Here is a 22,629-nt window from a genome sequence, read left to right on the forward strand (position 1 = left end):
ATCAAGCACAGCTTTCACATGTTCTGTGCCGCACTGTCCTCTGCCTTTAATCAGCTCTGTGCATTCTGAAAGTTAACATAAACGCCACAGAATTGCTTTGGTAGGATTCGGATTTTTGCTCATGGTGTAAACAAAGTCTCCCAGCTCTGCCATCTTATCACATACAAGACAGTAATGAAACCTCCATTATGATGTGGGGACTCGTGTAGCGCTGAGCCATATCCCGACTCCGTAGAATAAAAACAAGACCGCAACAACAGGTTTGCAGCGCCGCCGAGTGGACAGGGCGCGCACTACAGCCTTAAACGTCAAAAGGGCGCTTTGATACCAGGTCCACAAGTTCGGATTTGATTTGGAGAAAAGTGCTTTCTTTCAAGTCATAACAAAAAAAAAACACAAAATCATATACTCAAAAGTACTAAATGCATCCTGCGCGTGTTCAGTATGATAAAGCAGGATGTGCCGTCTCGTTCAGGGGACAAGCCGCAGCAGACCCAGATGTTGCCAGCTGCGCGCTAGGCCGGTCCGGGGGGCGGGTGACGTAAGCATCTACTGGAGCCGGCCCCCCCGCGGCTCGCGCTCAGAACTGCAGCAGCAGCGGGCAGGGACACAGCTGGACATGAAGACGCTCGTGGCTCTGGTCCTGGCGCTGGTCTTGCTGACCTCCTGCACAGGTAGGAAGAATCGCCGTTTTACACGTGGGAAAGGCAGCAGATCGCTTTCAGATCTGTTCACATTTTGAAACTGAATTATCTATAAAATGACTGGGTGCCTTCGCTTAGTGTGGCAGTTTGATATAAAGTGTATATTCCACTTAAAATATAATTGATGAACCTTTAAAATATATTGAAGAAATGCATACCCGTATTAATAATACCCATATCATATGACTCTCGAGAGTAGCGATAAATCCATGAAATAGCCCACTGATCCGTGCCGAGAGCTGCGCAGATTCCTAAAGGAAGAAAGATTTTAAAACGCGCTGCAGTGCTGCTGGTCTTCCCTGTGTCCTCGCATTGCTGTACTGGACTGTCCGTTGAAAGGACATTTCTCCCGGAGGATCACGAGGAAGCCCGCTGTGGAAACAACATGAGTGCACGCTGGTCACGTCTGCTCAGACTGGTGTGGCCCCGTGAGAGAAGAGGCCCGAGTGGAGCAGCAGGTAGCTCTGGCCACGTCAGCGAGTGCCTGGGCTGCCAAAGGGGCCTCTGCAGGTCCGGCGCAGCTCTGTGCTCCAGAGGGGCCGGGCAGCTGAAAGGGCCCTTTGTTAATTCACCAGGAGGGGCCCCTGCTCTGGGTCAGAGCGGGATTCCGCGTCGGGAGGACAGAGGCTGCCCATTTTCCGGGAGCTGCAGATTAAAATCAGTCCCCACAACACAGGGAGTCCTGACCCCCTGCTGGATCGGCCTGCGTGGGCACTGGGGGGTCAGCTCTGTCCCTCACCCCCCAGGTGGAAAAGTGCTGGGCTCTGTTCTCAGAAAAAACAAAGACTGGCCTGTTTTCAGATTTGTTTTCAGAATTTATTTTCCTCCAGTCCAAAATCTCCCCTTTTGTTTTCTAATGTGAAGTCGGGTGTAAGGAAATGAGAAACTAGCCAGGAACAGCAGAGAAGGAGTTTAGGGAGGAGATGAATGTTAACACTTGTCTGGTTCAAACTTCATAACAACCAGAGCCTGTCTGGGACCGTGAGTGCCCGGGAGATGCCTGGTGTTCCTCTCCTGAAGATTAGAACAGAGAAGGATAAAACACACTGTTGCACACTTTCAGTTCACAATGGAAGTCTCATTTCCACCCAGGTTAATCTCCCATTCTCTCTGTATGGTCTGTGCCCCCTCTGTATGGTCTGTATTCTCTCTGTATGGTCTGTGCTCCCTCTGTATGGTCTGTATTCTCTCTGTATGGTCTGTGCCCCCTCTGTATGGTCTGTATTCTCTCTGTATGGTCTGTGCCCCCTCTGTATGGTCTGTATTCTCTCTGTATGGTCTGTATTCTCTCTGTATGGTCTGTGCCCCCTCTGTATGGTCTCCCTGTGTCTCCTGTCTCTTGTCAGATGCCTCTCCCATTCTGAAGGAGAACATTGCCAAGCAGCTGCTGAGGAGCAAAAGGCAGGACCGCCCCAGGAAGGCGGGGTTTCCCGATGAGCCAAACAGGGTAAAGCTTTCTGTTGCCTGCAGGCGGACTGCTACAGTGAAAATATGTAAACAAACAGAACAGTATTTCAGAGCAGAACCTGAGGCAAAAACCTGGCTGAGCTGCAAAGGGAGGTACTGAGACAACAGAGCTGGACGTCTGCCTATCTGCCCTCTGACCACATACTGGGTTTCTCCTTCCAGAGGAGAATTGCAAACTGTTCTAATTCTGGCAGTTGTGGGTATTTGCTATTTTGTGGAATATTTGATTCCTGAGTGTTTCTTGCAGTGTAGAAGAAAGTCCCTGTGCCTGTGGTCACTGATCCTGTCCTCTCTGGACAGCCAGGTCTGCCTGTGTCCAGTGTCTGTGTCCAGGCTGTGGTCAGTGAGCCTGTCCTCTCTGGACAGCCAGGTCTGCCTGTGTCCAGTGTCTGTGTCCAGGCTGTGGGCACTGATCCTGTCCTCTCTGGACAGCCAGGTCTGCCTGTGTCCAGTGTCTGTGTCCAGGCTGTGGTCACTGATCCTGTCCTCTCTGGACAGCCAGGTCTGCCTGTGTCCAGTGTCTGTGTCCAGGCTGTGGTCACTGATCCTGTCCTCTCTGGACAGCCAGGTCTGCCTGTGACCTGGGGTCAGTGATGGGGAGAGTGTCCTCACCTGTCCTTATGCCCCCGGACAGGAGCACATGCTGTACCTGCAGAGGCTGGAGCAGCGCGCCCGGGAGACCGACCTGGAGCACTGGCTGAACCCGCACTGCTTCCCGCGCTGCGACCGCAACTACGTGCACCCGGTCTGAGCCTGCAGGGGCCCCGGCGCGCCTGTCCCCGGGGGTCGGTATAACGCACGCGCTCTCCTCGGGACCACCGACCCGGGCGCAATTCTGCCGCCGCGAGACGCTCAAATGCGTTTCCTTTCTCTGCAGAGCGCGAGCCTGGCAGCACGAGCACCCAGAAGCGTCCTGCCCGAAGATGATTTCTGCCCGGACAGCCTCTAGAATATTCTGATAGTAGTCCTATAGCCAGCCCCTCTGTATGCATTCTTAAAGCAACTGGCTTTTGTACCAAGGGTGTGATGACACCTGTCCTTTTAGAAAAAAAAAAAAGCCCTCTGTGACTTTATCCTGAATATTAAAAAGAGTGAAAACTTCTTGCATGTCTCTGTCTTTCCGGAAGTGAGACTTGTTACCCCGGCTGGAGATGCGGATTGTCTGGACCCGGGCCGCAGCCGTGGTCACATCTGGCATCATTTGTATTTTTTTTCACGGTAAGAAAAAAATAAATAAATTCTGAAAATGACGGAGGAGCAAAACGATCTGATTATATATTTTAAATCGTGTCTGACCGAGCGCGGCCTCACTGGGCTTTTTGTACTTCGCGTGCTCGAGAACCGAGGCGCCCGCGCTCCTGCGGACCCGGGACCGAGCACACGTCCTCTGACCGATCCACAGCTCGAGGTCCCGCCACTCCCGTGTGAATTCCACGCACGGGTGTCACTTCTAGCGATGCGGTGGGAATTTTGAGGCGGAGGGGAAACAGTTCCTGTGAAAACTACCTCATTTGAAGTAAATAATGGCGAACAAGGAGATGGTCACTGCACACTTACAGGGAGCAGCTGTCTGAATAGACCCTTGGGTGGACCGACACAAAGGCCACCTCCTCAGCAGTGATCGCTGCACTGGTCTGTTGTTGGTGCTTTTACTGACTTGTTCAGGGAAGCTCGTAAAGGACATACTGTACATTCCCGAACTCGCCGGAGTACCGTCTCACACCTGCGGCTCCGTCCGGGCCGGATTGTGGTGGGCGTGGGCCCCTGGAACTTTCAATTCAATTCAATTCAAGGTGCTTTATTAGCATGGCCGATGGGTACAATCAGTGTTGCCAAAGCAAATAAAAATAATGAAATTCACATGAAACAAAACAAAAATAAAAGTAAAATAAAATCTACAGACATATTACAGACATTCACTTTCACTCTGACGTGCAGAAGGAGGGGGACACGCCAGTTGAATGACGTCGACTGACATGATGCACTTTAAACTCTTCTCATGCTGAACCACATGACTGACGGAGGGAGTCGAGCGACCATCACTCCGATACCTTAGTTTCTAGACTAGCTGCTAGAGAGCGGATAGTTATTGATTTGGAGCTCCTGGAGTCGATCGCAAGCGTGTTGTTTCAGCTCGTTTTTCGTCAGTCACTAGTCCGGCACGGACTCTGTCAAGATCCGAACTCTCCCTCCTTTGTCAACACGCGATTCACCGACCGACCTGCGCCGAACTGGCGCGACACCGCTCCCTGGTGGACAGAAGGAGAAGCAGCAGCACCTCTCGGCTTTCCCTGGTGTGTGTGATCAAGACAAACACTACAGATCCACGCAGGGTACTGGCTTCCAGGATAATAATAATAATAATAATAATAATAATAATAATAATAATAATAATAATAATAATAATATTCTCTGGAGCTCAGTGGCAAATAGCAACGCGTAGTGTAAATTCTCACAAAAAGTTCTACTTATTAAAGTAATTAACTGTAAGTAGAGTATCTGCACGGTGTTATGGTCAGGGCTCGGGTTCAAATCGCAGGCTTGGATTTGGGGCAATAGTGAGGCAGTAACTGCTGTTGGGCTCGGGGTCCAGGTAAGTCTCCCCATTATCAAAACGCCGTGGCTTCATCAAATGGAAGTCTACTTTAATAAAAGAGTCACACTAATAATTCAGTCGTGAGGGGAAACTCCCCGATGTTAGCTGTCCGAATCTGTGGGCATCTTAAGTCTGCTCGGCTGCTATAATTCAAACGTGTTTAAAAGAGCAGGGACCTCCGCCGTTTGTTAACGAACTGTGTTGAACTTGTGGGTGATTCATTTTAACAGCACAAGTGTCCCTTCTTGTCCGAACACTACCAGATTGTGAAGTTTCGGCATTTTTGTAGTATTTAATAAAAACCCCGAACATCAATTCCATGAACCCACAGGAAACGTCATGGCGCAGATATGAACTGTTCTGTTGCGATTTCCTTCTCCTGTGAAAGAAAGACCAACAGGCTCAATTTAGCTTCTCACGTCAGACTGAAAGGGAACCGCAGTTGTTAACTGATCTATTTTAGTCGCCTGTTTATATATTATACAGTACAATGTGTTAGCGGCTTTCTATGATTAAAAAAATAAAATAATCTCGCTTAGCAAACAGGGGGAATATAAACGACACATCCTGGTTTTCCGACAAGATCCTGCGGTAAAACGACACAATCTTTATTTTCCGACACAGTCATCGGGCGGTTTCAACAGCGCGCGCCTGAGCGGGGGTCGGCTGCTGATTTCAGGCCAACACGGGGGTGACTTGGCCCAGTCTGAACCCAGTCTGGGCTCAGGGGTCCCACCAACACGCTGGAGTGTGACTGCAGGACTGTGTGAAGGTGGAGTACAGACAGCTAGACCCTGCCTTCTGCGCGCCGGGTAAAACCACAGTTCAGTAAACATCGAAAATCTCTCTCTGAAAAATAAACGAGGCTTCGTAAACAACAGGCCTGTGCATTAAGCTGAATTGTCGGCAGAAGAGCAGTTTCTAACGCCAATTAGCAACAATAGGAAACTGCTCGATACAAATGGCCCTTCTTTGAAACGGAGTTGCAAATATCCGACGGAGGAGGAAAAACATACATAAGAAACTTCATTTTCCACTTTGGCCACGAATATAATACTGTCACGAGTGAAACTAGTTGGCACATACGGGCCACCGGGGAGCACGCCCGGCTGTCTGGACGAATGAGCACCATGAAGGGCGCGAGGCCGCCGCGGCGCTCGTGTCGTTACTGCCGGGGCAGCACGTGGCGAAGCGCCGTCGGGTCTCCCGGCAGGAGGCGCGTGCAGACAGGGGTGACCTGGAGCTCTGCAGCGACCGGGGTCCCCCTGGCGCCTCCGGCCAGGCGCGCCTGGAATAAGCGGGTCACCGGGGGGGCTGTGCGCGCTCTGGGCTGGGGCAGGCCGAGGCGTCTAAACTGGGTGATACAGAAAATGTGTTTTTCGGTACCGAGTAACATTTATTTCACGCTGCTCTTCCCTGTTCATAAGCAAGCCCCTTCAGTGGTGTAGTGTTCCCCAAACTGTTTTGTTTACAATCGCATAAACTGTACTCGTCGAAGCACAAGCTGTGAGAACATGTTTTTGTTTTTAATTTTTCGCCTACATGTCAGATAGGCGGACAGCGCGCTGCTGCCCGAGGGGAGGAGGGGCGGGAGGGCTCGCCGCGCACCACAGCCCACACCAGGCCACACAGTTCTGTCCTCATTCTGGCGATCAGACGCGAGAGAGGCCCACGCCGTGACAACTGAACAACTAGAGAAATGGACTCATCTGCGACAGAACCGAAACACGTCTTGCTTTAGAACTGATCCCACCTCGCCCTCCCCATTTAAAAACCAGACTGTTGTTTTTTTATGTTATAAGGTGTTGCGTTGCTCATTCGTTTGTGGAGAACGCGACCATATTTCGTTATTAAAATGCGTGAGAGGTGCAATGAATTTCAATGAACCTGAAATATAGGTTCTTATGCCTGTGCTGGAGGAGCGCGCGATTAGCCTTTACTTGTTCCCAAGTTACGTCATTGGTTTTAATGAGTTCCCGTTATTAATTTTGCTAAGTTAATAATATTGGTATAACTGAGTATACATTATTAGTATTGCTACTTATACACTATTAGTATTAAGAGCATACATTTTTAGAATTCCCAAGTGTATATTATTTGTGTTACTGAGTATAAATTAATATTTCTGAGTACACATTATTTGTATTCCTGAGTATAAATTATTAGAAGGCCCAATTGTTTCAGAGGCGGGCTCTTAGACACTGGTTGGAAATGTCAGCGCTTACGGGTCACTTGGTTTCTTCGTCTTTAAAGCTGTTCAGAGCTCTTGAACAAGACAAATTAAAACCGGCAGTACAATTCAAACACGTATAATCACGGCAGAGAAACCTACAGGTTTCAGATGGTGTCTACAAATCGAATTTTATTTCCTCGTTGCGGCATTAAATGCTGATTGCAAGCCGAGATGGGGGAAGAAACAAATCACAAAGGGTTCATTTTTTTTATAAAACCGGACAACAGCAGAAACCTTCCTCTTTCCACACCGCGGTATCGCCGAGGAGCCGCCTAACGGGAGGATGGTGGGGTTTCAGTACAGCGCGTCATTTTCGTACTGGCCAGATGTTTAAAACAGGGCGGACGAAGACGCACTCCGAGCGCAGCCTGGAAACCCCGGGAGAGTCCAACTTCCGATTTCAACCCGAGAACAAACCAGGAAACATCAGGGCCCGAACCGCAGTAACGGCTGGGGAAAGCAGACCAGGTCCTGCGGTATTTTATGTTCATTCAGAACGAGCAAACAAGGAAATGACGCCGTCTGTGCCGGGAGAACCCCGTCCAGGGAAAGAGGCGGGCCCGTGGTCATATCTGGACCATCACTGGCGACCCAGGAGAAACAGAACCGAGCCGCAGAGCGCGGCCAGGCCGATAGAAAAGTCTCACTACAAATTTGGAAAAGAAAGAATATCGAGCCCGCTGTAACCGAACTGGCGTCCAGGCCACGTCAGAGGCGTCTTGTGCCCAAGTGTTTTATTGACAAGGGGACAAAGCCCGTTTTCTGTTAACTGCAACACAACTGGAGTCGGCTGTCTTTTGGGGGCATTAATGCATTAATTAACAAGGTGAATTAATGAATGTTCTCGAACTAATTATCTATTTACCTCCATTGACAGGAATGATATAAACCTCACTCAGCAAAAGCGAAATGTTTCACCACCCCTAAAATATGACCGTATTTCGCTCGTTTAATTTCATCATTTATCTGTCTCCAGCAGATAACAATCCTTGGTATTTACTAACATTATAACACTGAGATTAATACTAAGATTAACCGTCCAGTGGGTGATACTAAATCATTTTCACCCGACCGCTGGTTTTACACGGGAGGCTCGCCACAACCTCCAAAGATTTAAGCTAAAAATAAGACTTTACTGTTAAGCCTTGAATAAAAAAAAAGCTTTTCAAGCATTAATGTACATATTTATAGTCGATTAGAACTTCATTGAAACTTTATTAGGAACTGCGGTCCCACTACCTAATTTTATTGTTCAGATTTTTTTTTTTTTCCCGACCTATAGGTATAGTGCGGAGAGCAGACGCTGACCTGACTTCTGCAATCCTCCTCTTCTCTCTGGGTCACGGGATTCTGTGGTCCAACACGACAGTGCAAAGCAGAAGAAAAACGATACGTCAACAGGTCACATGACCACGGGTCCACGCTTGAAGGAGAAGCACCTACTTGACAGTCCCTGCGGCGTGCAAGCGCTTCAGGGCGGCGGTGTCCGGTTCAGGGAGAGCCCTACACGCAGGCCTTCAGGTGACCAGCGCAGGTGTCCGCGCTGTGGCCGGACGTGAGCCGGGAGAAAGCTCCAGGGAATTTGGTCATCACATTAAATAAACGCTTTGAAATGTACACACACGTGTAGTATATATATATAATCTATATATAGAGAAGTTCTGTTTCTGTACAATCATAGAAAATTATTTATCACGTTTGAATAGAAATTTCCGCTCGTGTTTTTCTTTTTCCTGTTTCAGTTCGGGGAGGGGGGAACGAAACGTGAGCGGGACCTCTTCAGATCGGCCAAGGAAAACCCCCGCTTCCCAAAACAAGACCACCGGAGAAAGGAGTCATCTCTTCTCCTTGAAGAAGCCCTCGTCTGTGCTGCTCTCCTTGATGGTCACCGTCAGGCAGTTCGTCGTCACGTCCGTCACCACCACCTTCTCCACGATGTCCAGGGACGGGGTCCAGGAGTCTTCGCCCGGCTCCGAGGGGCCCCTCTGGGGGTCGCCGCCCGGCGGGGCGCAGGCCGAGGGGTACGTGAACTGTAACCTGGGGTGCGAGCAGGCCACGGCACCAGGAAGCTCCTCAGTCCTGCAGGCCGGGGGCTCGTACCCGGGCCTGCGCGCGTGGGCGCCGCCCTGCAGGCCGTAGCCGTGCGAGCTGCCCCCCGGCCGGGCCCACCCCCCCCGCTGGAGGCAGGCGCCGTCCTCGTGCTCCCTCCGGGCCAGCTGGATCACGCTCAGGCCCGGCCCGGCCTCCTCCGCCGGGCTCCTCCGCGGGCCGCAGTCCGGCGGCGTCTGGAACCGGCACTTGGGCTTGGGCCCTCTCTTGCGGTGCTCCCGGGCCGGCTCGGCGGGCCGCACGCGCACGCTCTCGCCCCTGTTGACGGTGCTGGGCGGGAAGATGGTGGGCACGATGGTGCGCAGGCCCTCCCGAGCCCGGGGGGGGGCGGCGGGGTCCTGGCCGGGGGGGGACACGCGCAGACCCCGGGCCGCCTCGCTCCGGAACTCGTAGGTCTTGGCCTTCGCCTTCGCCTGGGCCTGCGGAGCAACAGCACAGAGCTGACGGCGCGAACCGCTAGGAACAGCGCTCGCGCACCGGGGCTCGGTCAAGAGATATAAGAGCACTTTATTAGCCCTGTACAAGTTCTTGCATTAGGAATCTGTCTTTTCACTACCCCAGCTCACTCTCCATGAGACACACCGACAGGGAGAGAAGCTGGGGGTCAGAGCGCAGGGTCAGCCATCGATACTGCGCCCCTGGAGCAGCTGGGGTGAAGGGCCTTGCTCAGGGGCCCAGCGGGATTTGAACCTGCAACCTTCCAGCCACAGGTGCAGATCCTGAGCCCCAGAGCCAGCGCTCCGCCCCGTCACCAGAGCTGAGAGTCCCACCTGTGTGCAACAGAACCGCCTGGAGCCGAGAAACGGCAGCGGCCCGCCCGCCCACTTCACTTCTGAGTAACCGGGACGCCGGCCCGCGCACAGCCAGGCAAGGGCACAACGGTGTGAAAGGCGCCCCCCCATCCAGAGGGCTCCCCAGGGGTGCTCGCGGGAGGAAGCGGGCACGTGGGCAGGGCGCGCGTGTCAGGCACCGGCGACCGCGCTGCTCGCCTCCCGCGCGCCCCGACACTCACCTTCAGCAGGAAGGTCTTGGGCTTCGGCCCTCGCTTCTTGGGCCCGAACAGCTCCCGCTCGCGTTCCCTGCAAAACAGGCCAGCGGCAGCGTTACAGCGCGCAGCGAGGGCGGCGCAGAAGGCCTGCAGGCGCGCCGCGGCCGCCTCACCTCTCTTCAAAGGCGGAGAACAGGCGCGCGTCCAGGATGTTTTCCTCCGGCTCCCAGGTGCTGTACCTGCGCAGAGCAGAGCAGAGACGGAACCACAGACACCATCAGTAACCACAGCGTCTTGTTTCTGGCTCGCTCGACACACACACGGAGGCTCGCTGAATCGTTAGCTACGGTCCGCTGCGCATTCAACACAACAACAAAAATAAACCCCAGAAATGCGCCCGTGCGACACGCACACACACACACGCCGCGCTGCCGACAGAGGCGCAGACTTACGCGCTGATCAGAGAGAGAAAAGTCCTACTCACTTCTGAGACCAGCCCTTCCATTTCACTAGGTATTCCACCCGACCCTGCGAGAGCGAGCAGAAGACACGTTGTTATCGGGCTGGGATTGCAATGGCATCAGCGCGCACACAGCCAGCACCAGCAGCAGAGGGAGGCAGGGCTACCTACCCGTCTTATCCGCCGTTTGATGATGGACTCGGCCGCAAACACCCGCTCCCCTACAGCCGACAGCTCCATGTTTACTTCGATCTCGGGCTATTTTTTTCCTCTGCTCAACTAGCTGCTTAATTCCAGGCAGCCCATAATACTCACCAAAAGAGAGACGTCACCCGTATTTTTTTATGGGTTGCCATGGCACCGCCGTCGGTGGACCGGTTTAGCAGCAGCCCATTGGCCCAGACGTTGCTACGTGACTTGGGTTGCTAAGCGATGGGGCGGAGCCTGTCGAGGGCTCGCGTTCTGTCAAGGAGGAAGTGACGCCTCTGCAGAAGCTGCTCTTCGCCTGCTCTGGTGTGGAAAGTCTTGCGCTGGTATTTGCAAACAGTGGAAAGAAAAAACCGAAACGCTCGACGGCGTTCTTGCGCACGCACCAGACTGCAGACAGCGCACCGAAACGAAGATTACAGCCCCTCATCAAACTTTCGAAAACCTGTCTGCAAACGTTTCCATTACTTTTCCGTTTGTATAACTCGGCTGAAAGTTCAAACTGGTATATCGATATAGTTTTTTTTTTTATTCAGGAAGACTCTGAACTCAGGGTTAACGATTTTAAGGAGGGAAGGCTCTTAGCTCAGCGTTGCTCTGCACAGATAAACGAATAATGTAAACGGATTTGTAGAAGAAGGTCTTATAGGACCCTTCTGTTTCTGGGACAGCAGTGAAGTCCAGAAACGCGGAAAGGGGCTGTTGGCGCCCCGGATTCCACAGCGCACAGTGGCTACAGGCGCCTCACGGGCTGGAAACCCCAGTTTTCCACCTCCGACCCTGCAGCCCGGGGACAGGGGCGCTGGCGTGTGTGTTTCACCTTTCACGTGGACATTCCATCCACAAATGATAATAAACCTGATCGCGGCTCCATGGCGTTTTCCAGAAATAGATTTATAGGATATACCGAGGGCATATCCACAAAATAGCCAGTTCGTTTATTTTATTTAATGTGTACAATACCCTAAAGGTACAGATTGTTTGGTTATTTTAATGCTCTGTGAGGGCGCCTCATTAGATCTTACCATTAGAACGAGTAAATGCCAGAGCAGTGCTAAGCGCGCTAACAGCTCAGCCACGACATTCAGAACAAGGCGCAGACGGAACACCACTGGCGTGATATTAGGGGCAATCCTAGGGACATTTTTTTCAAAACTCCCACAGAAATCATTAAAACGCGTGCAAGCCTGCAACACAGGGCGTCTCAGAACGTTATTTCGTTTCGTGTTTATATTCAAAATAAAGAGCAAAGCGGAGAAGCTCAGCCGGAGAAAACTTGACACACGCGTGTAGGCATCTGACAGAACTACGGACCATTTAAACAGCTTAAAAGTCTTGAAATAGCGAGGCAGATAGATCTGGACCATTTCCAGTCCAGTTTTCTCCATAGCGATTACTGAGATGGTCTTTGAACGGTCTTGAAAGAATAAAAATGGTTTCACCGGCAGCCGTAAACGTATCACGCAAACGAAAAATCTCAGTTTCTGAATGTATTTAAAATTATGAACAAATAAAATCTAAAAGATCAAATATAACTCACAATAAAATACACGAATAAACTTCACACGCATCAACACGCATTAATACGCGTGGACACACATGAGCTCATTCGTTTTAACATGAACACCCATGGACACACGTTAATACACACTTCAAGTTTAATAAAGTAAAAATAGATACAGAATACAAAGTCGTTTAATTTTCCGCACGAGAGGGGGATCTGTTAATTACTAACTTAAATGAAACATCGATATTCAGTCGCACGACAGAGCTCTTGCAGGATAGTGTAGCGAGGTCACGTGGAAAAATATTTTTATTTTAATGATATATCCCATATATCATTAATAACGCTATATCGTCTCTTCAGGATGATCCTAACAGAGTCCGTTTAATGTAGTGTCGACATCCAGCAAAATGACGAAGGAAACAAAAGGAATCTAAACAAATAAAACCATTCTACTCTACAAGACAATGTGTATTAATATGGGCGTATTTATGATTACAAAACGTTGCTTGTATTTTTACTTTTCATTGTGGAATTAACCTTTACATTATTATTATTAATATGAATATTAAAATGCACCGATAATGGTATATAAATAATAGATGTGTAAAGGTTAATTCCACGATTAAAAATAGCTTGAAACTCAAGCAACGGTTTAGCTGTTCGGTGTCCTTCGAAGATAAAGGTCTTTACGGGATTTTGCAGGTTTTACGGAATGGAAATAATTTGTTCGTTTGCAGCCTCGCTTACTAATTGAGCTTTCAGCTTCAATAACAACCAGTTTTGTTTTCTTAGAGAAGTGTGCGGCGATGTTCTGACGAGCCGACGAGCCGATGAGCTTCCAGCGGGTACCTGAGACCTGCGGAGGCAGTCGGGAGACCGGAGCCTCTCAAGTCAGATTGGAGAGAAAACGAATTCGGACGCCTCGGAAGCTGAGTTTTTAAACCTTTGGGTTGTCTGGTTTACAGTTCCTGAGACGTACAGTTCGCACGTCTTTCCAGCGCGACCCGGCGCCGGCAAAGCCGATCCCTGTCTCGAGAGAGTGGCCGTGGACGATCCCACCGCGAGCGAGCTGCACGCGGACGGCACCTTTATCCCGTGAAAACTCCTTCGATTGACCCACAATTTCAACATCGCTTCCGTACAGAGAGTAATGCTGCAGGGAATTTTCAGTTTGCGTTATTGTTATTCTTAATGTCCGGTTTATTCGTTTATCGCTGTTCCTTGTATGTGTTTTGTTGTAATATTCACGCATTTCGAATGTCTCTGATCATAATTCTGTGATTGTGAATTCTGTGATCATGGTTATGAATCAACATTCTGTGTGTCTCATGGAGAGCGAGCTGGGGTCTGCGAAAAGACGAATTCCTAATGCAAGAAATTGTATAGGGCTAATAAGTGATCTTATCTTATAATTCGAACATTTGAATTGTTGTTGTTGCTGTTCTGCTCATTTCGCGAGGCGTTTGTGCAGCACTTTTACGAAACTCTCCAGTGGTAACGAATAGACAAAATGTCATTTGAAAAAGTCGACTGAAGTCGCTCCTAGGAATACTGTAGACGCGACGCTCAAGGTCGCCCAAAGGTAGGTAGGTCATCGCCAGGCGGAGAGACAACATCTCATTTTAGCAACGTCGGAATATAGAAAATCTATAGGAATAGAGAAAATAATTAAACGGTTAACCATTACTTCAGAAAGAAAAATACTAAACGCGAAAAAGTCCTCACAATTTAATCGATTAACTTAACGAGGATCAGGATGTAAAAATATCTATATTTTACCTCACACATTTCTGAGTTACATGCTTCACAGGTCGCGAAAGTACGAAAATTAGGCAGTGATTCCAAGTACATCATACATCAAGAATATCGCCTGTGATGTCAGGTTATATATTAATCTTAGTCACCCCCTTTGCACAAATAAATACACGCACGGAAAAACGTAAACACGCACTGTCGTTCGCTCACAATCGATTGCAGATCGATTCGACGACACGCCCCAAAACTGACTGCATCGCACCCACGAGACCACAAGTTTTTCACAAAGGTCAATAACTTGGAGACACAACAACGCGCCTCGTTCAATTGCGTTATGCGCGTCTCCACGAAGTAAAACACACAACCCAATAACAGGCTGAGGATGAGACTCACTGTGGAAAACAGCGCTGTCGCTGGAGAGCGTGATCAGAATCAAAGTGCTGCTGTAAAAGTACAGCAGGAATAATAACGGTAACAATATAGATCATGATTATTATTATTCGATAATTTTATATGAAACAACGGAGACGACACGAGCTCTTGTTGTTTATTTAGATCGATTTATCCTGTGAACGAAATAGGTTTTCGATTTTCTCCTTCTTCTGTCTTCTTGTATTTTATGGTTTTTCGTTTTCTCTCGCTGTACAGACAGGTAACACGAGTCGCCGCTCAGTCGCATCTCTGTGTAACACTGGGAGCCTCTACAGAAGCCGTGCAATTATTATTATGATTATGATTATGATTATTTCCCTCGCCTGGCCCCGATATCAGTTACCCCGAAGGCTGAATTGTTACCTCCGGAAACTCCAGCAGTAGTGCAACTCATTACACACTTCACACGAGACCACAGCGCCAGATGCAGCTACTGTACTCTCACAGCGAGCAGGAAAGTTATTTTTGCTGCCTAGTTTTCACACACACCCGGCGCAGATGACTGGGCATTAAGTGTGCTGCGAGACCACTTTGAACATATCGAAAAAAATGATTTATTCGTTTGCAGCAGCCTGCTGTCTACTGGGTACTGCAAGCACTGTCAAGATAAATAAATAAGACAGGAAACAGGCATCCTTTAGCGAACCTGTCGGAAGGGTGGGCACCGGGCGGCGAGGGAAGGTGTCTTTCGAGTTAGAAACACGCGCAGCGCTGCAGTAAACACAGCTCCCCGAGCCGGGGCACCAGCAGACTCGCTCCCCGGTGCTGTACAGACAGGTAACACGAGTGCTGTGCTGTGCTGTGCGGTGCTGCCTCGCGGGAGCCCAGACCGGCGAGAAGGAATTCCCCCGCCCGAGACGAGGGCGCGAGCGGGTTCAGGTGTGAGGGGCAGTCTGGGAAAACGAAGGTCAGCCAACAGCGGGGACCGGGCGTGGCTGACTCGCTCGGTCCGGTCGGAAGTGCCCCTCGGAATCGGCCACTGTCACAAGGCGCCCCGGCTCCCCGGACCGGCTCCTGCGAATTGGCGGCGGATCTGTGCTGACGTGGGTCTCGCTCCACGGCCAGGAGTGAAGGAATCAATTCCGTTGTCTGGTGGCGTTTAGGAGGAGAGAGAGGAGAGGCAGAGACGTGAAAAGACTCCATTATAAAACCGCCATAACGGAGTCCGTTTACCGTCGATGGTTCGGGCTCCAGTCAAACACCTATAATTCCTATAATGATACACAGGGCTTGTTCTGCAGGGTGTGATACACAGGGCTTGTTCTGCGGGGTGTGATACACAGGGCTTGTTCTGCGGGGTGTGATACACAGGGCATGATTGCACTGTTAGAGCCGGGAACGCGTGGGCTCTGTGCGCATGGTCCGAGAGTCGCGCCAGTCGCACCGGCGGCTCTGGGCGTGACTGGTGTGCGGTACCGAGAGGCTGGCGGCGGTCCGGACCGGTGCGGGGGGTCCCGGAGGACCGAGCCCCGCCGCCAGGACCGCGACTTCACGCGTCGCGCGCAGGTTCCAAAACGCGAACGAAAATCTTCATTCAGGCGGGGGGGCGGCGCGAGGGACAAAAGGATTCCGCAGCGAGTCACGACGACCCGATATCCGTGACTTTTTCATGCTTTTGGTTTGATGGAATGGGGCATTGCATTTCAACTTTTTTGAAAAAAAAAAACCCAAAGAAACAAACATGCATTTATACATAAAATAAGAACTTTATTTTGACAGAGCTAGCGTCTCCGCATCTTTCATTTTGGGGAAGAAAAGACTTTCGTATTGCACAACGGACCCATGTGAAAGCGAAGAGGAATGAGCTGACAGTCTCGAAGGTTACTCGCGACGGCATCGTGTTTCCGTGCGTGTACAGTGGCGTTATGCGAAGCTGTTATCTATAACAACAATAGCGCGGCTCATTTTTCTGGCGTCGAATTGACTCCGAGCACCTCTCGCGGCAGAGCGAGCTAGGTACACGGGCTGCATGCGGGTCTCCTTATATGGTGGTGAAGGTGATTGGTCTCCGCGCGCCCGCACTGCAGCACTGAGCACCGTATATGGGCGAAGAGCGGAGCTGTGAAGAGATTATTGGCTCGCTGGTATCTGGGCAACCAGTTTCACCCAGTGCAAGCGAGCCGACTAGAACTGCAAACTGCCCCCTCCCCCAAGACACACACACTCTTTTTGAACAGCCCTCTGTCAGGGCAACACAATCGCGAGAGCGCGAAGGCTCACACACCCGGGGCCAGTGCAGTTTCACCACTGGTTCTGCACGAGCACATGTTTCAAGTTTTTGTGCTGATAGACGAATGGCTTACGTCTGTAGCCTGAGCACCATGCGTGTTTATTTCTGAATGGTATATTAGTGATGCTATTTTAGCCAAGTGTGGTATTCCCTAAAGTTAAATGCTTATTTTCGTGGTTTTGCACAGCGGCAGAGCGCCGTGAGAGAGTGCCGTATGGTTTCGGCAGTGAGGAGCATGACTGGTGTGGACAGGAGATGTCAGGGACGATGCGCAGTGGGAGACTGGTGGAGTCACCAGTGAGCTGGAGCTCGGGGAAGAGCGGGCAGGTGGACACACGGGGGGGGCGATGCACCTGCACTGACCGGCGCCACGCATGTTAAACTCCGTTCAAGAACATGATCTAAACTCTCCCTGTGTGTCAAGTATGCCACGCTCGCAGCTCGTGTCCGCCTCTCGTGGGCCCGCCAGTACAGGCTACAGTAGGCACTAACCTACTTTCAGGCTCGCAATCGATCTGGGCTGCAGGGTGACCGGCAGGCTGCCGTGTGGAAAGAGGGCGCGTCCAATCGCAGTGCGGCAGGTTCGAAACCACGAACCCGGCTGTGCCTTCAGAACAGCTCCCAGGGCCCGGCCACCCCCCGGGAGAGCTGCTCACAGCACGGACCCGCTCTCTGGGCTCCGAGCCCCACGGGCCAGGGGGTTGCAGACGTGCCTGAAACCCAGAAAAATAAACCCCAAACTATCTCTTATCTTTTTGCTTCCCGCGTCAAACTTGCGCAAACAGGACCCCTACTCCACTAGTCCTCCAGCAGCAGGATGTAGGAGACGTACTGAAAATGTGATGAAGAGCCACCACACTGACATCAGCTGACCTGCCTGGGCACTCCGGGCCTGGCCCGGGTCTGACTCGGGCGTGATGTGGGTCTTTAATACAGTCCGGGCTTTCGCTCTCCTCTCCAGCTCCGCCTTGCCCCGCGGTCGTGCCGTGGGTCACGGTGAAACTAAACTTTCGGATTGTGTTGACACGCTTGTCTTCGTCAGGTTTCGACAGCGGAGCGACGCGTCTATTTCAAAGTTCGATATCTTAAGAACAAAGAGACAGCAGAACTCGTTGATTTCACTGTATAACTGAAGTCCAGAACGAACTTCACGTGTCTTAATGTTTAGATATAAGATGGCAGACGGGAAGCCTTTAAAAACGTTTTAATTCTGTAACATTTGCGGTATTTTAATAATCCACAGATGTTCTGATTACTTTAAAGCGGTTGATGCTTCATCTATAGGCCTAAGGCTATAGGCTGTGTATTTTAATTAGGTGTTTTAATTAGGGAGAAGACTACGCATCAACAAATAAACGCCGAAGCTGACAGATGACTGCTGACTGCCAAGATCGAATATTACCGCTCGGTGCTCCACCAAACCACAGCCTCCTGCAACAGCGGATAGATACAGACGTTGACACCCGTTTAGCGATTAAAGCATTAATTCGACAAAGCTGTTTAAATAACTAAAAATCCAATATAAATCTGAAGGTTAATAATAGACTCCTCAAATATGTCAAGCTATTTCAAATAAAGGCGTTATGCCGCGGACACCAGGGGAAATATGGGAAAGATAAACCAACCGGACGGAACAGATTGGCGTCCTCTAAACTGATTAAGGAAATTTCCCTCAGCAAAAACAAACAAACAAATATGATACATATTATAAATATTATAAATACTGTACAGGAGGAATAACTGAAATCTGTCCACCGCGAGAATCACCAGAAGACAATTCTGGTGTTTTTGCTGGGGAAGACGTTTCTTCTTTAAAGGTCAGAAGCCTAAATTAAACGAACAGTAAAATGGTCAAAAACCGTCAATCAAATGCAGATAGAAAATGTGCAGATGAACAACGTTCCAACATATTTATTTCAACTATTATTTCCGGAGACGCGGAGCCGGACCTGGGAGGCGTTGTCGTTTGGACTCGGGGAGAGAAGCTCTGCTCTCCGTTAACAGGCAGCGCCGGGTGGCGACGTTTTGGTGTTTTCTGGTGGAATAAAAGAAAATCTTCGCACTGCCGTTAATTAAAAAATAAAAATAAACATAAAAAACTCGCCAGACGGACGCAGAGCGAAGGCACCTCTCGCAGGTCCCGCCTGCGGCAGCCGAGTCGCCACACCCTGCCTGACCCGGGTCTGCGAGCCCGGCCGGTACAGGACGGGCTGCTGGAGCCCTTTTGCCCCGTTAAATACTGCGCGTTGCCCCCCGGTGCACAAGTTCGCGGCGGGCTCGAAAGAGCCCGAGAAGGGAAAGAGAGAGAGAGAGACAGCCATTTTCTCGCACACAGGCGCTGAGGATGCGGTTATTTTTAGCAGGCTCGGCTCTGGAGGAAATGGGCGCGAGGTCTAATACGAGCTCGGCGGCTCGAGCCTGCAGCAGCAGAGCCGAGCATCACCACCCAGAGCTCAGGTTCGAGATGAGATCGGAAAATCATTGAACGCGGGTATAAATAGCCGAGACCCGCCATCTTGATTGATAATAATAGTTTATCAGAAGCATTTTACTGATGCGCTGTATTATTATTATTATTATTATTATTATTATTATTATTATTATTATTATTATTTTATTCAGGCTTCATGTTAATGCAACACTGTCACACGCAGGCCGCCGAAGGGAGTCCTTGGGGCTCATTGTTTCTGTAGGTGCCCCGTTCCAGCCAGGGGTCCCCAGCCTCTTGACGTATGAGGGGTGAAAATAGGGAGGAATCTGGGAGGAATGTGTAGCACCTGTGGGCTGAATTTTTCCACGTCCACTTATACAGCCAAACGGTGGGGGAAGGTGACCCAGTTCAGCGCCGTTCAAAATCGCGTTACCCGCAAGTGAAGTGGTCAGGTCCAGAGCCCACCGAGGCACTTTCGTTTTGCCTTTAGGAGGAAGCCCAGCGCGTTTCAGAAAACCGTAACAAACACAAGCAGTATGATGAAAAACAAACAAAAAAAACATTTCGGTGTAGCTGACATTTTTTTTTTCCGCGCGTCTGCTGGACGCCGGGAATACCGTGTCCACGAGGCTCGCTCGCCCTCAGACACCGTGAAAAGCATCACCTTAGGCACCGAATGCGAGAGTGAACATTTCCTCGCGATCTTCACAACGTGCTAGGGAATTATTTTACAATAATATCTCATCTACGAATTGGATCGAACCCCAGCGCAGCGTTAATAAAGCTCGTTGGGAGCACGCCGGCACTGCAGAGCTCAGGACGGGTCGCCGAGCGGCTGATCGCTACAAAATACATGTCGTTTCTGGTTCGAAACCCAACAATTTTATATTTGTGTTGATTTATTTCCATAAGACATGTTTTAACGCAACGAATGGAGACAGACAGCTTCCACGCGTAGCTGGAGGGCGAAAGGTGTTCGAGGGCTGGTTCTGAGTTCTCGAAGACAGGTGTGATCGACCTGTCTTCTGCAGACAGTCATCGCCCAGATTAACTGGCCACACTGTGGAATAATAACCTCAGCGTTAAAAAGTTACGAATATGCAACTGGAATTTGCTTATTACCAGCTCTCATTTAAGAAATTGTCGTATTTGTCTTAATTATTTCTTAATTATTCAGCAAGCTCAGTTTTTAGTGTAGACACCGACGGTCACCCAGAGCCTGTGAGGAACCCAGAAACAGGAAAGATCAGAAACCGGACACGTCCCGTGATCCCGCGAGCGGCTAACCGAAGCCATTGAACACGTGGAAAGAGGTAACAACAGAACAACGCTTGATTGAAAAAAAAAACACTTTTGAAATAAAACACACTAAGAAACAAATCATACTGGCTTCGGAGAACATATCGGAAACCTCTGCTGCAGTCCTCAGCTCTAACATGGTCTAACGAGCTCAATACAACTTTCCCTACCGGGCGGTCACAGACTGACCGATTCATCGAGTAATTCATTTCTGGATTTTCATTTTCGAAGGGTCTGCACATAGTTGGTAACTACATCTCTGTCGACGGCCATTCTGTTCGCTGAGGATTGTGCATGCAGTAAATTGTGCAGATGTGAGATGATGTAGCGGGTGATTTGTTTTAATATTCAGCCAATTAGAATACTTATTATTTTTAGAGACTGGAAATTCATAACCTATTGAAAAAGATCTCTATCTAAGTGGGTGAACTCCTCCTGAGATCCTCTCTCGCTCGGCTCTATGCGAAGGCTACGATTTCCGACAGGAGGTCAGGAAAGCTGTCTGAGGGACAAGGCCAGCAAGTCTGGAGATCGAAGTCTGAGGGGAAGGCTCTCCGCTCTGTCCCCTCTCCCGAATATTGTTATATTTCACAACGAAGACTTTTAGTTAAACGGTTAAAAGGGTCATGTTGAACACATTCATTTTTTTAGCGCAATTTTAATTGATTGCCTTTGAAGTACCTGCAGCAGAACTCCCTGCAACGCACGATTTCCGTTTCCTGTTGCTTTCTATTTTGTTGATCGGAAGACTTTGAACCACAGAGCGAGAGAGCGAACATGTTCTGTAGTTGAATCAAGTCTCATCCCAGACACTAGTTCTGTGAAGAAGCGCGGCAGAAGTCGTACACCGACACACGCGAGATCCACTTGTAGTTCTTATACAGTATTTCTGGTTGTTGATAATACCTTCAGTTTCCCATGGTTACATCACTCACCGTAGATCTTTCCGGCTGTCCTAAATGGAGATCAGACAGTCCGGACCCGAGATGTCCCGTTCAACTAGCGCTGTGATGACATCGCTACCGAACCACCAGAGCTGTGTCGACATAAACAGCGTTTCGGATTCACTCCACTGGATTCGGACCCACGCGGTGTACAAGAGCTACTCGGATCACTGCTCAGAGGAATCTGAATTAAGGTGGAAAGGTTTCATTTAATTTAAGCAAATATTTTGTAAAATAGTTGAAACGTCCTGGTCTACTGTTGAAAAGCGGATACTGTCTTTATTTTTGGGAGAGTGGGAATATTAAACGTTCCAAAGTATATATATTACATTTACGCCTATTACATTTTTTTTATTTGTGAAAACGCCGTCTTGAGGCGGAGACGGTCCGGCCTTCATGCGCACCACGGTCACTCTGGAACCAGGACTGTCGCTGATACCAGCAGGGTGTATAAAAAAGAAAGGTTCTAATATACACGTATCAATTTGAATATATATATTTCTTTCAATCAAATTCTAGAAGACCAGTTTGTATTTTTGTGGGGGAGCAGGATTCGCTTGCACTGGCTTCCGGTCAAATTCCTTGTAGACTTTAAAATCCTCACGCTCACCTACAAGGCTCTGCGTGGCTCGGCCCCTCGGTACCTGTCTGAACTATTATCGCCCTACTCCCCACCTCACAACCTTCTCTCTTCTAACTCTGCTCTCCTGTCTGTCCCCCAAGCCCGTCTACACTCTAGGGGTGACAGGGCCATCTCCTGTTATGCCCCCAAGCTCTGGAACTCTCTCCCAAGGATATCAGAGAGTCACCTTCTCTAAACTCCTTCAAATCCAGACTCAAAACCCTCTTCTTCAGAAAAGCCTTTACTTAACTGGTTCCATTCCTCTGCTTTTCTTAGTACCACCATCCATGGTCTCCTCTATATATTGTAATTATGTTTTATCTTGTGTATTCTTCTTATTTATTGTTATTGTCATCCTGTAAAGCGCTTTGAGAAGCCACCTTTAAAGGCGCTATATAAAATAAAGTTTATTATTATTATTAAGCAAACGTATAACCCATCACAGACAGGGACATCGGCGTATCGACCATCGTTATATATTCTCTTCACGCCATGAATCGGCGGCGCCCGCTAATTCTCCGACAGGTTCAGTGCCCGAGTGACACTCGAGCCCTTTCTCCTCGTCAGCCCCTGCGTCCGTGCGCCGCTGCAGCCCAGGCTGGGACCTCGGCGAGCCTTCCTGGTCCTGCAGGACAGGAAGCGGGA

The 22,629-nt window shown here is 49.8% G+C and overlaps 2 protein-coding genes across 5 annotated transcripts; one reads left to right on the forward strand and one right to left on the reverse strand.

The window, feature by feature from the left end:
• Positions 1 to 306: 306 nt before the first annotated feature.
• On the forward strand, positions 307 to 3,421 carry c11h17orf67 (chromosome 11 C17orf67 homolog). Its single transcript, XM_088600211.1, has 4 exons — positions 307 to 674; positions 2,051 to 2,151; positions 2,806 to 2,956; positions 3,049 to 3,421. Exons 1-3 carry the CDS (start codon positions 458 to 460, stop codon positions 2,920 to 2,922), a joined length of 435 nt encoding a protein of 144 aa, XP_088456337.1. The 5' UTR covers positions 307 to 457; the 3' UTR covers positions 2,923 to 2,956; positions 3,049 to 3,421.
• Positions 3,422 to 3,953: 532 nt separating this feature from the next.
• Positions 3,954 to 10,898, reverse strand: cbx8b (chromobox homolog 8b). Of its 4 annotated transcripts, XR_015925478.1 has the most exons (6): positions 10,729 to 10,887; positions 10,582 to 10,625; positions 10,271 to 10,336; positions 10,122 to 10,188; positions 8,309 to 9,528; positions 3,954 to 5,146 (listed from the first exon to the last, which is right to left on the reverse strand). XR_015925478.1 is itself a non-coding variant. In XM_088600207.1 (5 exons), exons 1-5 carry the CDS (start codon positions 10,795 to 10,797, stop codon positions 8,836 to 8,838), a joined length of 939 nt encoding a protein of 312 aa, XP_088456333.1. In that variant the 5' UTR covers positions 10,798 to 10,887; the 3' UTR covers positions 7,110 to 8,835. The 4 variants fall into 4 exon arrangements, 3 of the variants coding, with proteins under 3 accessions (XP_088456333.1, XP_088456335.1, XP_088456336.1); XM_088600207.1 differs by lacking the exon at positions 3,954 to 5,146 and having other exon boundaries at positions 7,110 to 9,528; XM_088600209.1 differs by lacking the exon at positions 3,954 to 5,146 and having other exon boundaries at positions 7,110 to 9,528; positions 10,550 to 10,625.
• Between the last annotated feature and the right edge of the window lie 11,731 nt (positions 10,899 to 22,629).

Source organism: Lepisosteus platostomus, chromosome 11 (assembly GCF_059453375.1).
Source record: "Lepisosteus platostomus isolate fLepPlt1 chromosome 11, fLepPlt1.hap1, whole genome shotgun sequence".
Classification (NCBI taxonomy): domain Eukaryota; kingdom Metazoa; phylum Chordata; class Actinopteri; order Semionotiformes; family Lepisosteidae; genus Lepisosteus; species Lepisosteus platostomus.